Raw genomic sequence first — 14,281 nt, 5'->3', positions numbered from 1 at the left:
ACTGCTCCCCTGCCTGCCAGCCTGATCACGCCTAGCTACTCCCCTGCCAACCTGATCAATGCCTAACTGCTCCCCTGCCAGCCCAATTGCCCCCAACTGCCCTCCTCTGCCAGCCTGGTCGCCCCTAACTGCCCTCGCCTGCTGGCCTGATTGCCCACAACTGCCCTCCCCTGGCAGCCGTCTTGAGACCACATGGGGGTGGCCATGTATTGTGAGGGCATGATGGTCAATTTGCATATTGCCTCTTTATGATATAGGACAATCCTGTGAGGTTACTGTCCATCAAATCTCTTTTCTTCTCATCCACCCATGAAATCATAAGAATCCATTTGCACAGTACGATGGCCATTCCTCCTCGTTGGGTCAAGAAAATTCTGGTGTATGCTAGTCATCCTGGTGTCCATTGGTGACCGGGTGCTTCCTTTCCCAATAAATTTCTGGGTTTATAGAGAAATAATAAGTCAGCATCTATGCATACAATTCATGTTACCTGGAAACCCCTGTGTGGGCTCAGGCTTCCTGTCGCTGTGTCCAATAAGGAAAGTAGGGTTGAATCCTACAAGGCATTTATTGAGAAGGCCAGCCCACCAAGAAGACAAGCAAAAAGTTGTGTCTTCCAGCATGATTCGGGGGACAGTATTATAAAGGGGAAGGGGCTAGGGTGAGGCTGGGAATGGAATGCAGCTATGTGTAACCCTGGGGGAAGGAAGACATCAGTTATTGTTCTCAGTCATCAGGTGATGAGATGATGTGGGTGAGATGATGTGGGTGAGATGATGTGGGTGAAATGCTGTGGGTGAGATGATGTGGACAAGATGATGTGGTTGAGACGGTGTGTGTGAGATGATGTGGACAAGATGATGTGGACAAGATGATGTGGGTGAGATGATGTGGGCGAGATGATGTGGGTGAGATGATGTGGTTGAGATGATGTGGGTGAGATGATGTGGGTGAGATGATGTGGGTGAGATGATGTGGACGAGATGATGTGGGTGAGATGATGTGGAGGAGATGATGTGGGTGAGATGATGTGGGTGAGAGGATGTGGGCGAGATGATGTGGACGAGATGATGTGTGTGAGATGATGTGTGTGAGATGATGTGGGTGAGATGTGGGCGAGATGATGTGGACGAGATGATGTGGGTGAGATGATGTGGGTGAGATGATGTGGGCGAGATGATGTGTGTGAGATGATGTGTGTGAGATGATGTGTGTGAGATGATGTGTGTGAGATGATGTGGGTGAGATGATGTGGGCGAGATGATGTGGGTGAGAGGATGTGGGCGAGATGATGTGGGCGAGATGATGTGGACGAGATGATGTGTGTGAGATGATGTGTGTGAGATGATGTGTGTGAGATGATGTGTGTGAGATGATGTGGGTGAGATGATGTGGGCGAGATGATGTGGACGAGATGATGTGGACGAGATGATGTGGACGAGATGATGTGTGTGAGATGATGTGTGTGAGATGATGTGGGTGAGATGTGGGCGAGATGATGTGGACAAGATGATGTGGGTGAGATGATGTGGGTGAGATGATGTGGGTGAGATGATGTGGGTGAGATGATGTGGGTGAGATGATGTGGACGAGACAATGTGGGTGAGATGATGTGGACGAGATGATGTGGACGAGATGATGTTGGTGAGACAATGTCGGTGAGATGATGTGGGTGAGATGATGTGGACGAGATGATGTTTTGACTCCTGGTGGGTTGGCCTGACCCTGGGTATCAGGTCTCCTTGCTGGATTCACAGCTGAGTCACCTCCCTCATCGCTTCCCACAGGCCTTGCAAAGAAAACTTAAGAAAAACTTAACCCCCTCTTCCCATAAGTACATTTTTTCTAAGATGTAAAATAATAGGATTATTTTTTAGATTAATTCAGGTGCTTTATCTACCTGATTATAAGTCCTCCTATCATTGATCCAATTACTTTTCAGCATGCTGGACTCAGCAGGGAACAAATCAGACACAGTTTTCCACCTTCGTGGTAAGAGGCACGCCAGGAAAAACAATAAGAATATGTAAATTATCTATCTATCTATATAAAAGCCTAAGCAACCAGCTGACCATTCAACCATTCGACCAGTAGCTATGACACGCACTGACCACCAGGGGGCAGACGCTCAATGCAGGAGCTGTGGAGCTGTGGTGACTTGGCAGCTGTGATTCTCGGGTGACACACCCAGAACCAGAGAGGAGGGAGACTGATTGTGGGGTGCGTCACCCGCAAACTGCTCTACCGCAATCCAGGACCCCTTGGGGGATGTCGGAGAGCCGGTTATGGGCCAATCCCCACAGGCCAGGCCGAGGGACCCCACCTGTGCATGAATCTGTGCACCAGGTCTCTAGTGTCATACCTTAGAGGCGAGTTAAATCCCGCAGAAAGGTACAGCAGAGAAGGATGGAGAAAAATAGAGCAGAAAGGATTCTGGGAGGGGTATGTCTGCTATTTTAAACAAAATCACCCCTAACTAACTTCCCCCACTGGCCTGATCGTCCCCTAACTGCCCTTCCTTGAGAAAGTACCTTTGGGCAAGAACCCATGAGCAGCCCAAGAAAATAGAGTTCCATGGGCTTGTACCCCTGACCCCATCAGGTCAGGTGTCTGCCCATGGTGGGCCCTGAGCAGAGATGGACTTTATTGAGGGTGATTGACATTTTTAAATACTCTTATATCAGTCATTATTTTAACTGCAACTTCATTGCTTTGCCCCATAGGAGGGAAAGGCACAGCCGGCTGGGAAGGCGGGATCCGAGTGCCGGGACTTTTCCGATGGCCCGGAAAATTGCCCGCCGGAAACGTCATTGATGAACCTACCAGCCTGATGGATATCTTGCCAACGGTAGCAGCGATGACGGGAGGCATCGTCCCTCAGGACAGGTGACGTCATGTAATCTGTTCACGGAGCTTCTCTCTACCTTTGTCTTGAGGAGATTCAGGTCCAGGGAGATAAAATCTATCCTAATGGGTACACTTTCTCCGCGGAACCCAGATAATTTCCGCCTTTGTCTCAGGCTAAGTCTATTGACTGCTACTCATACGCCGGGCATCAATGTTGTAGTTCTACGAGAGGCCCGGTGCATGGGCCTAAGCCAGCAGTCGGACATCCCTCTCACAATCTGGGACTGCTGGCTCCCAACGGCACGCCTGCCTGCCTTCCTGATTGCCCCTAACCACTCGCTTGCCAGCCCAATGGACGCATAACTGCCCTCCCCAGCTGTCCCGATCACCCCCAACTGCCCTCCCCTGCTGGCCCGATCACCCCCAACTGCCCTCCTCTGCTGGCCTGGTCGCCCCCAACTACCCTTCGCTGCTGGCCTGATTGCCCCCAACTGCCCTCCCCTGCAGGCCTGATCACCCCCAACTGCCCTCCCCTGCTGGCCTGGTCGCCCCCAACTGCCCTCCCCTACAGGCCTGGTCACCCCCAACTGCCCTCCCCTGCCGGCCTGGTCGCCCTCCAACTGCCCTCCCCTGCTGGCCTGATCGCCCCCAACTGCCCTCCCCTGCAGGCCTGATCACCCCCAACTGCCTTCCCCTGCAGGCCTGATCACCCCCAACTGCCCTCCCCTGCCGGCCTGATCGCCCCCAACTACCCTCCCCTGCTGGCCTGATCGCCCCCAACTACCCTCCCCTGCTGGCCTGATCGCCCCCAACTGCCCTCCCCTGCAGGCCTGATCACCCCCAACTGCCTTCCCCTGCAGGCCTGATCACCCCCAACTGCCCTCCCCTGCCGGCCTGATCGCCCCCAACTACCCTCCCCTGCTGGCCTGATCACCCCCAACTGCCCTCCCCTGCCGGCCTGATCGCCCCCAACTACCCTCCCCTGCCGGCCTGATCACCCCCAACTGCCTTCCCCTGCAGGCCTGATCGCCCCCAACTGCCCTACCCAGCTGGCCCGATCACCCCCAACTGCCCTCCCCTGCTGGCCTGACCGCCCCCAACTGCCCTCCCCTGCAGGCCTGATCGCCCCCAACTACCCTTCCCTGCTGGCCTGATTGCCCCCAACTGCCCTCCCCTGCAGGCCTGATCACCCCCAACTGCCCTCCCCTGCTGGCCTGGTCGCCCCCAACTGCCCTCCCCTACAGGCCTGGTCACCCCCAACTGCCCTCCCCTGCCGGCCTGGTCGCCCTCCAACTGCCCTCCCCTGCCAGCCTGATCGCCCCCAACTACCCTCCCCTGCTGGCCTGATCGCCCCCAACTGCCCTCCCCTGCAGGCCTGATCACCCCCAACTGCCTTCCCCTGCAGGCCTGATCGCCCCCAACTACCCTCCCCTGCTGGCCTGATCGCCCCCAACTGCCCTCCCCTGCAGGCCTGATCACCCCCAACTGCCTTCCCCTGCAGGCCTGATCACCCCCAACTGCCCTCCCCTGCCGGCCTGATCGCCCCCAACTACCCTCCCCTGCTGGCCTGATCACCCCCAACTGCCCTCCCCTGCCGGCCTGATCGCCCCCAACTACCCTCCCCTGCCGGCCTGATCACCCCCAACTGCCTTCCCCTGCAGGCCTGATCGCCCCCAACTGCCCTACCCAGCTGGCCCGATCACCCCCAACTGCCCTCCCCTGCTGGCCTGACCGCCCCCAACTGCCCTCCCCTGCAGGCCTGATCGCCCCCAACTGCCCTACCCAGCTGGCCCGATCACCCCCAACTGCCCTCCCCTGCAGGCCTGATCGCCCCCAACTGCCCTACCCAGCTGGCCCGATCACCCCCAACTGCCCTCCCCTGCCGGCCTGATCGCCCCCAACTACCCTCCCCTGCTGGCCTGATCACCCCCAACTGCCCTCCCCTGCCGGCCTGATCGCCCCCAACTACCCTCCCCTGCCGGCCTGATCACCCCCAACTGCCTTCCCCTGCAGGCCTGATCGCCCCCAACTGCCCTACCCAGCTGGCCCGATCACCCCCAACTGCCCTCCCCTGCTGGCCTGACCGCCCCCAACTGCCCTCCCCTGCAGGCCTGATCGCCCCCAACTGCCCTACCCAGCTGGCCCGATCACCCCCAACTGCCCTCCCCTGCAGGCCTGATCGCCCCCAACTGCCCTACCCAGCTGGCCCGATCACCCCCAACTGCCCTCCCCTGCCAGCCTGATCGCCCCTAACTGCCCTCCCCTGCTGGCCTGACCGCCCCCAACTGCCCTCCCCTGCAGACCTGGTCGCCCCCAACTGCCTTCCCCTGCCTGCCTGATCGCCCCCAACTGCCCTCCCCTGCCGGCCATCTTATGGCTGTGGGCACCACCATCTTTGAGGGCATGGCAGTCAATTACCATATTCCCTCCTTATTGGCTGTGGACGCCGCCATCTTTGCGATGGTGTGATGGTCAATTAGCATATTCCCTCTTTATTAGATAGGATGGCCCATCTTCGTCACTTTGTAGTCTTTATTTGGGAGGAAGATAGAGACAGGAAGGCTTGGAGGTGGGAATATGGCCAATCAAACTCACTCATCCACATAAGAGGAAGAATAATTCCCTACTGTCTGGTGTCCCAGGTCCAGAAGGCTGGGGTGAAGGCCAGACCTTCGGTGGATATTTTGAACTCTCTCACAAATATTTCCAATGTCATTATATTGCCTTCCTCTCTCTGGTCGCTGTTGACCTAGGTAGGTTTTCTAATTATTCCTTGATAACAGCTCTAAAAGGGACTTCAGTAGATTCAACCGACTTTCACCTCACCCTTCTAAGCCCAAAGAGTTATGTTAATATATCTTTCTTTTTTAAAAATATATATTTTATTGATTTCAGAGAGGAAGGGAGAGGAAGAGAGAGAGAGATAGAAACGTCCATGATGAGAGAGGATCATGGATCGGCCGCCTCCTGCACGCCCCCTACTGGGGATCAAGCCCGTAACCCGGGCACGTGCCCTTGACCGGGAATCGAACCATGACCTCCTGGTTTACAGATCAATGCTCAACCACTGAGCCACACCGGCCTGGCTAATGTTTCCTTCTTTATATAATAAAGATAATCTACATTTGAAGGAAAGTGTGAACCCAAGCTCATTAGAATCAAAAAGAGACCTCTCCCATTTTTTAACATCGGTGTCAGCCAGTAATAGAATTCACGGAGAGTTCCTCTAAAATAACTGGATAGCGCCCCCTACTTACAACAGCATTTATCAAGCTGACTGAAAGATCCATTCAGCCCTCGCTGGTTTGGCTCAGTGGGTAGAGCATCGGCCTATGGACGGACAGGTCCCAGGTTCAATTCCAATAAAGGGGCACACGCCTGGGTTGTGGGCTCCATCCCCAGTAGGGGGCGTGCAGGAGGCAGCCGATCCATGATTCTCTCTCATCACTGATAGATTCTATCTCATCATTGATTCTATCTCATGATTCTATCTCATCGTTGATATTTCTATCTCTCTCTCCATCTCCCTTCCTTTTGAAACCAATCAACACATAAAATAAAATAAAGACAATAGTGTTAGTGACGATGTAATTTTTAAGTTCCTAAGCCAACCGGAGTCATAAAAAATAATTGTCCGAGATATTCACGGGGTGCGTTGGTTGACTTTGGGGCAATGGCTGTTCCCGCCCGCTCAGCACACTGTTCTCCGGGCCCACGGAAGGTCACGGAAGGTCATGGGATGCGCTGAGCATCCTTCCAACAGCCCCATGACCAAATGCCTTTGCCTCACCTTCTTCCTGGGTGTCTACACTCTACAGGGTGATTGACGGCCGGAACCTCCTGCCATTGCTTCAGGGCGAGACCCAGCGTTCAGAGCACGAGTTCCTGTTTCACTACTGCAGTCGGTTCCTCCACGCCGCCCGTTGGCGCCCCAAGGACAGTAAGTGTACCCCCGCCCGTGAGCCCAACAGATGCCCAGAGTGGGGTCCCCGTAGTCTCGGCGACTTCCTCATTTTTATACCTCGAGTCCAGTCCTCTGCGTCTAGCGTCAGCGCTGAGAATGCCTTCTCTGGGAAGTTTCTAAGAATTGCTCTCCTTCAGAAAGACAGAGAGACCACGTTCAGAAATATCAACTTTGAGACATGCTCTCTTTTTTATAACCTTTTTAAATATAATTTTTTTTATCGATTTCAAAGAAGAAGGGAAAAGGGAGGGAGAGATAGAAACATCCATGATGAGAGAGAATCATGGACCGACTGCCTCTTGAACGGCCCCGACTGGGGATCGAGCCCACCACAGGGGCATGTGACCTTGACCGGAATCGAACCCAGGACCCTTGGCTAAGCCGAGACAGACTCATGGATACAGAGACCAGACAGACAGCTGTCAGAGATGAGAGGGTTGGGGGCTCGGTGAGGCGGGTGAAGGTGCCGGGGTCCAACCCCAGCAGGTCCAGGGGTTCCCAAAGGCGTAGACGGAGTCGGCAAAGAAGGAATGACACGGAGACAGCGTTCAGTTGATCAGCAGCCTAGCCAGGATCTCCAGCCAAGTTCTGGTCTGGATCTCCAGAGAGGTTCTGCTTCGGATCTCCAGCCAGGTTCTGTGTCCATGTTCTCTTGCTAGGTTCTCCAGGTTCTCCAGCCAGGTTCTGTGTCCAGGTTCTCCAGCCAGGTTCAGTCACCAGGTTCTAGTCAGGTTCTCTTGCCAATTTCTGTATTCAGGTTCAGTCCAGGATCTTTTGCCATGTTCTCTCCAGCGAAGTTCTTCTGTCTCTAGAGAACGTTCTGTGCCAATTTCTGTCTCTCTCTCTATATCTTGCTGTCTTGTTACATCTGTATTTATACCAGTTGATTCAATCCTATCAATCTCTATTACAAAGGTTAGGGCGTTTCTTATCTCCATTCCAGGGAGTAAGGATTATGTAGCTTAAGCATGATTGTTCGTAGTTAAAGTGATTAATTACCCGCCTGGCACTTAGTTAAGAGGTTTTATTCCCTCCCTAACTTCAGGGGAAAATCCCTACCTGGGGATTCAACCTTTCTCAGAGAGGTGACCTTGGTTAAAACACAGCGCCAAGAAGGTGAGCAAACATATTAAGAACCGTATGCCATATATGCCAGGTCCCTTGAAACAGCAAGGATGGACCGGCTCCCGGCATGAAGGGACTCGGCAAAGAAAAAGAAAGAAAGAAAAACTCATGGAAACGAACCACAGCAATGGGATTGGCAGGTGGAAGTGGGGCGTTGAGGCAGCGAGAAGGGGGGAGAGCTTGACGGTCAACCACATCAATGGTGCTGGAAGGAGGCGTGGCTTGGGGTGATGAACACACGATACAGGGTACAGTGGATGCCTTATAGAATCGACACCTGAAACCTATATCATTCTATTAACCAATGTCACCCCAACACATTCATTTAAAAAGCAAGGAAACATCGATTTTGAGACGTGGGATGTTATACTAAACTAGAGGCTTAGTGCACGAAATTTGTGCATAGAAGGGGCGTCCCTCAGCCCAACCTGCACCTTCTCCAATCTGAGACCCTTGAGGGGATGTCCCCTGGGATAGGGCCTAAACCGGCAGTCGGACATCCCTCTCACAATCTGGGACCGCTGGCTCCTAACCGCTCACCTGCCTGCCTGCCTAATCGCCGCTAACTCCTCTTTCTTCCTGCCAGCCTGATTGCCCCCAACTGCTCTCCCCTGCAGGCCTGTTCGCCCCAAACTGCCCTCCCCTGCTGGCCTGATTGCCCCTAATGGCTCTCCCCTGCCGGCCTGATCGCCCCTAACTGCCCTCCCCTGCCGGCCTGATCGCCCCTAACTGCCCTCCCCTGCAGGCCTGATCGCCCCTAACTGCTCTCCCCTGCCGGCCTGATCGTCCCTAACTGCCCTCCCCTGCCGGCCTGATCGTCCCTAACTGCTCTCCCCTGCCGTCCTGATCGCCCCTAACTGCTCTCCCCTGCCGGCCTGATCGCTCCTAACTGCCCTCCCCTGCCGGCCTGATCGCTCCTAACTGCCCTCCCCTGCAGGCCTGATCGCCCCTAACTGTCCTCCCGTGCCGGCCTGATCGTCCCTAACTGCTCTCCTCTGCCTGCCTGATTGAACCTAACTGCTCTCCCCTGCCGGCCTGATCGCCCCTAACTGCTTTGCCCTGCCGGCCTGATCGCCCCTAACTGCTCTCCCCTGCCAGCCTGATCGCCCCTAACCACCTCTGCCTTGGCCCCCACCACAATGGTTTTGTCCATAAAGATGTCCGGAAGGATGTCCAGAAGACATCCCATCTATCCAGGCTAATTAGCATATTACCCTTTCATTAGTATAGATGATTCTAGCCTGACCCGGTGGCTCAGTGGTTGTGCATCCACCTATGAACCAGGAGGTCCCAGTTGGATTCCCGGTCAAGGGCACATGCCCAGGTTTCGGGCTGATCCCGAGTAGGGGGCGTGCAGGAGGCATCCCATCCATGATTCTCTCTTATCATTGATGTCTCTCTCTCTCCCTCTCCCTTCTTCTCTGAAATCAAAAAAAATATATATTTTTTTAAAGAAGGGATTCGATTGTTCTGATGCTCTGAAGATTGGCTGGCATTTGAGTTAACATGTGGGCAAAGAGAAAGAGCAGAGAATGCCCACAAAGGCAGAAGATGATCAAGTCGATGGGCACATGGGCAGGGTGCCTCAATGGACACACAGGCTGGGGGGCTCAATGGGCACAGGGGCTGGGTGCCTGAATGGGCACAAGGGCTGGGTGGCTCAATGGGCACAAGGGCTGGGTGGCTCAACGGGCATATGGGCTGGGTGGCTCAATGGGTATATGGGCTGGGTGGCTCAATGGTCACACAGGCTGGCTGTCTGAATGGGCATATGGGCTGGGTGGCTCAATGGGTATATGGGCTGGGTGGCTCAATGGTCACACGGGCTGGGTGTCTCAATGGGTATATGCGCTGGGTGGCTCAATGGGCATATGGGCTGGGTGCCTCAATGGCCATATGGGCTGGGTGGCTCAATGGGCATATTGGCTGGGTGGCTCAATGGGAACACAGGCTGGGTTCCTCAATGGTCACATGGGCTGGGTGTCTCAATGGGTATATGGGCTGTGTGGCTCAATGGGTATATGGGCTGGTTGGCTCAATGGGTATATGGGCTGGGTGGCTCAATGGGCACACGGGCTGGGTGCCTCAATGGTCACACGGGCTGGGTGTCTCAATGGGTATATGGGCTGGGTGGCTCAATGGGTATATGGGCTGGGTGGCTCAATGGGTATATGGGCTGGGTGGCTCAATGGGCACACAAGCTGGGTGCCTCAATGGTCACACGGGCTGGGTGCCTCAGTGGACACACAGCTGGGTGGCTCAATGGGCACAGGGGCTGGGTGGCTCAATGGGTATATGGGCTGGGTGCCTCAATGGGTATATGGGCTGGGTGGTTCAATGGGCATATGGGCTGGGTGCCTCAATGGGTATATGGGCTGGGTGGCTCAATGGGTATATGGGCTGGGTGGTTCAATGGGCATATGGGCTGGGTGGCTCAATGGGTATATGGGCTGGGTGCCTCAATGGTCACACGGGCTGGGTTGCTCAATGGGCATATGGGCTGGGTGCCTCAACGGGCATATGGGCTGGGTGCCTCAATGGGCATATGGGCTGGGTGCCTCAATGAGTATATGGGATGGGTGCCTCAATGGGTATATGGGCTGGGTGGCTCAATGGGTATATGTGCTGGGTGCCTCAATGGGTATATGGGCTGCGGGCCTCAATGGGTATATGGGCTGGGTGCCTCAATGGTCACACGGGATGGGTTGCTCAATGGGCATATGGGCTGGGTGTCTCAATGGGTATATGGGCTGGGTGGCTCAATGGTCACCCGGGCTGGGTGCCTCAATGGGAACACGGCCTGGGTGGCTCAATGGGCATATGGGCTGGGTGTCTCAATGGGTATATGGGCTGCGTGGCTCAATGGGCATATTGGCTGGGTGGCTCAATGGGCATATGGGCTGCGTGGCTCAATGGGCATATTGGCTGGGTGCCTCAATGGGCATATGGGCTGGGTGCCTCAATGGGCATATGGGCTGGGTGTCTCAATGGGTATATCGGCTGGGTGTCTCAATGGGCATATCGGCTGGGTGTCTCAATGGGCACACAGGCTGGGTGCCTCAATGGGTATATGGGCTGGGTGCCTCAATGGGTATATGTGCTGGGTGCCTGAATGGGAACACGGCCTGGGTGGCTGAATGGGCACACGGGCTGGGTGGCTCAATGGGCACACGGGCTGGGTGTCTCAATGGGTATATGGGCTGGGTGGCTCAATGGGTATATGGGCTGGGTGGCTCAATGGGTATATGGGCTGGGTGGCTCAATGGGCACACAAGCTGGGTGCCTCAACGGTCACACGGGCTGGGTGCCTCAGTGGACACACAGCTGGGTGGCTCAATGGGCACAGGGGCTGGGTGGCTCAATGGGTATATGTGCTGGGTGCCTCAATGGGCATATGGGCTGGGTGCCTCAACGGGCATATGGGCTGGGTGGCTCAATGGGCATATGGGCTGGGTGCCTCAATGGTCACATGGGCTGGGTGCCTCAATGGGAACACGGCCTGGGTGTCTCAATGGGCATATCGGCTGGGTTGCTCAATGGGCATATGGGCTGGGTTGCTCAATGGTCACACGGGCTGGGTGGCTCAATGGGCATAAGGGCTGGGTGTCTCAATGGCCATATGGGCTGGGTGCCTCAATGGGCATATGGGCTGGGTGTCTCAATGGCCATATGGGCTGGGTGTCTCAATGGGCATATGGGCTGGGTGGCTCAATGGGCATATGGGCTGGGTGGCTCAATGGTCACACGGGCAGGGTGCCTCAATGGGCATATGGGCTGGGTGTCTCAATGGGCATATGGGCTGGTGCCTCAATGGCCATATGGGATGGGTGGCTCAATGGGCATATTGGCTGGGTGGCTCAATGGGCACACAGGCTGGGTTCCTCAATGGTCACACGGGCTGGGTGGCTCAATGGGTATATGGGCTGTGTGGCTCAATGGGTATATGGACTGGTTGGCTCAATGGGTATATGGGCTGGGTGGCTCAATGGGCACACGGGCTGGGTGCCTCAATGGTCACACGGGCTGGGTGTCTCAATGGGTATATGGGCTGGGTGGCTCAATGGGTATATAGGCTGGGTGGCCCAATGGGTATATGGGCTGGGTGCCTCAATGGTCACACGGGCTGGGTGCCTCAGTGGACACACAGCTGGGTGGCTCAATGGGCACAGGGGCTGGGTTGCTCAATGGGTATATGTGCTGGGTGCCTCAATGGGTATATGGGCTGGGTGCCTCAATGGGAACACGGGTGGGTGCTCAATGGGTATATGGGCTGGGTGGCTCAATGGGAACACGGGTGGGTTCTCAATGGGCACATGGGCTGGGTGGCTCAATGGGCACATGGGCTGGGTGCCTCAATGGGTATATGGGCTGGGTGGCTCAATGGGCATATGGGCTGGGTGGCTCAATGGGCACATGGGCTGGGTGCCTCAATGGGCATATGAGCTGGGTGCCTGAATGGGCATATGGGCTGGGTGCCTCAATGGGTATATGGGCTGGGTGGCTCAACGGGCATATGGGCTGGGTGCCTCAATGGGCATATGGGCTGGGTGTCTCAATGGCCATATGGGCTGGGTGTCTCAATGGGCATATGGGCTGGGTGTCTCAATGGGCATATGGGCTGGGTGCCTCAATGGGTATATGGGCTGGGTGGCTCAATGGGCATATGGGCTGGGTTCCTCAATGGGCATATGGGCTGGGTGCCTCAATGGGTATATGGGCTGGGTGGCTCAATGGGCATATGGGCTGGGTGGCTCAATGGGGACACGGGCTGGGTGCCTCAAAAGGCATATGGGCTGGGTGCCTCAATGCGCATATGGGCTGGGTGGCTCAATGGACACACAGGCTGGGTGGCTCAAAAGGCATATGGGCTGGGTGGCTCAATGGGCATATGGGCTGGGTGCCTCAATGGGCATATGGGCTGGGTGGCTCAATGGACACACAGGCTGGGTGGCTCAAAAGGCATATGGGCTGGGTGGCTCAATGGGCATATGGGCTGGGTGCCTCAATGGGCATATGGGCTGGGTGGCTCAATGGACACACAGGCTGGGTGGCTCAATGGGCATATGGGCTGGGTGCCTCAGTGGGCATATGGGCTGCGTGGCTCAATTGACACACAGGCTGGGTGGCTCAATGGGCATATGGGCTGGGTGGCTCAATTGGCACATGGGTTGGGTGTGTCAATGGGTACATGGACTGGGTGGCTCAATGGGCACATGGGCTGGGTGGCTCAATGGGCATATGGGCTGGGTGGCTCAATGGGCACATGGGTTGGGTGTGTCAATGGGTACATGGACTGGGTGGCTCAATGGGCACATGGGCTGGGTGGCTCAATGGGCATATGGGCTGGGTGCCTCAATGGGCACATGGGCTGGGTGGCTCAATGGGCATATGGCCTGGGTGCCTCAATGGGCATAGGGGCTGGGTGCCTCAGTGGGCATAGGGGCTGGGTGGCTCAATGGGCATAGGGGCTGGGTGCCTAAGTGGGCATAGGGGCTGGGTGGCTCAATGGGCACAGGGTCTGGGTGGCTCATAGGGCATATGGGCTGGGTGGCTCAATGGGCACATGCTGGGTTGCTCAATGGGCACATGGTCTGGGTGGCTCAATGGGCATATGGGCTGGGTTGCTCAATGGGCACAGGCTGGGTTGCTCAATGGGCACAGGGTCTGGGTGGCTCAATGGGCATATGGGCTGGGTTGCTCAATGGGCACAGGCTGGGTTGCTCAATGGGCACATGGTCTGGGTGGCTCAATGGGCATATGGGCTGGGTTGCTCAATGGGCACAGGCTGGGTTGCTCAATGGGCACAGGGTCTGGGTGGCTCAATGGGCACATGGGTTGGGTGTGTCAATGGGCACATGGGCTGGGTGCCTCACTGGGCACACGGGCTGGGTGGCTCAATGGGCACACGGGCTGGGTGCCTCAACAGGCATATGGGCTGGGTGGCTCAATGGACACACGGGCTGGGTGGCTCAATGGGCATATGGACTGGGTGGCTCAATGGACACACGGGCTGGGTGGCTCAAAGGGCACACGGGCTGGGTGCCTCAATGGGCACACGGGCTGGGTTTCTCAATGGGCATATGGGCTGGGTGCCTCAATGGACACACAGGCTGGGTGGCTCAATGGGCATATGTGCTGGGTGGCTCAATGGGCACATGGGTTGAATGCCTCAATGGGTATATGGGTTGGGTTGCTCAATGGTCACACGGGCTGGGTGTCTCAATGGGTATATTGGCTGGGTGCCTTAATGGGTTTAAGTGCTGGGTGCCTCCATGGGTATATGGGCTGGGTGTCTCAATGGGCATATGGCCTGGGTGCCTCAGTGGGCATATGGGCTGCGTGGCT

At 56.1% G+C, this 14,281-nt stretch overlaps 1 protein-coding gene across 1 annotated transcript in view; it reads left to right on the top strand.

The window, feature by feature from the left end:
• The window catches only part of LOC308511017 (arylsulfatase F-like), a gene marked incomplete at both ends in the record, with an annotated part of 33,989 nt that overhangs the window by 14,751 nt on the left and 4,957 nt on the right, over window positions 1-14,281 (top strand). Inside the window, 2 exons of the mRNA XM_081081027.1 lie at window positions 2,724-2,886; window positions 6,666-6,787. Coding sequence (XP_080937153.1) covers window positions 2,724-2,886; window positions 6,666-6,787 — 285 coding nt within the window. The remainder of the gene's footprint in view (window positions 1-2,723; window positions 2,887-6,665; window positions 6,788-14,281) is intronic.

The sequence above is a fragment of the Myotis nattereri genome (genome assembly GCF_964212035.1).
Source record: "Myotis nattereri genome assembly, chromosome: X".
Lineage (NCBI taxonomy): Eukaryota > Metazoa > Chordata > Mammalia > Chiroptera > Vespertilionidae > Myotis > Myotis nattereri.
The sequence above is the reverse complement of the archived record's forward strand: the minus strand, read 5'-3'. Positions and strand labels throughout refer to the sequence as shown.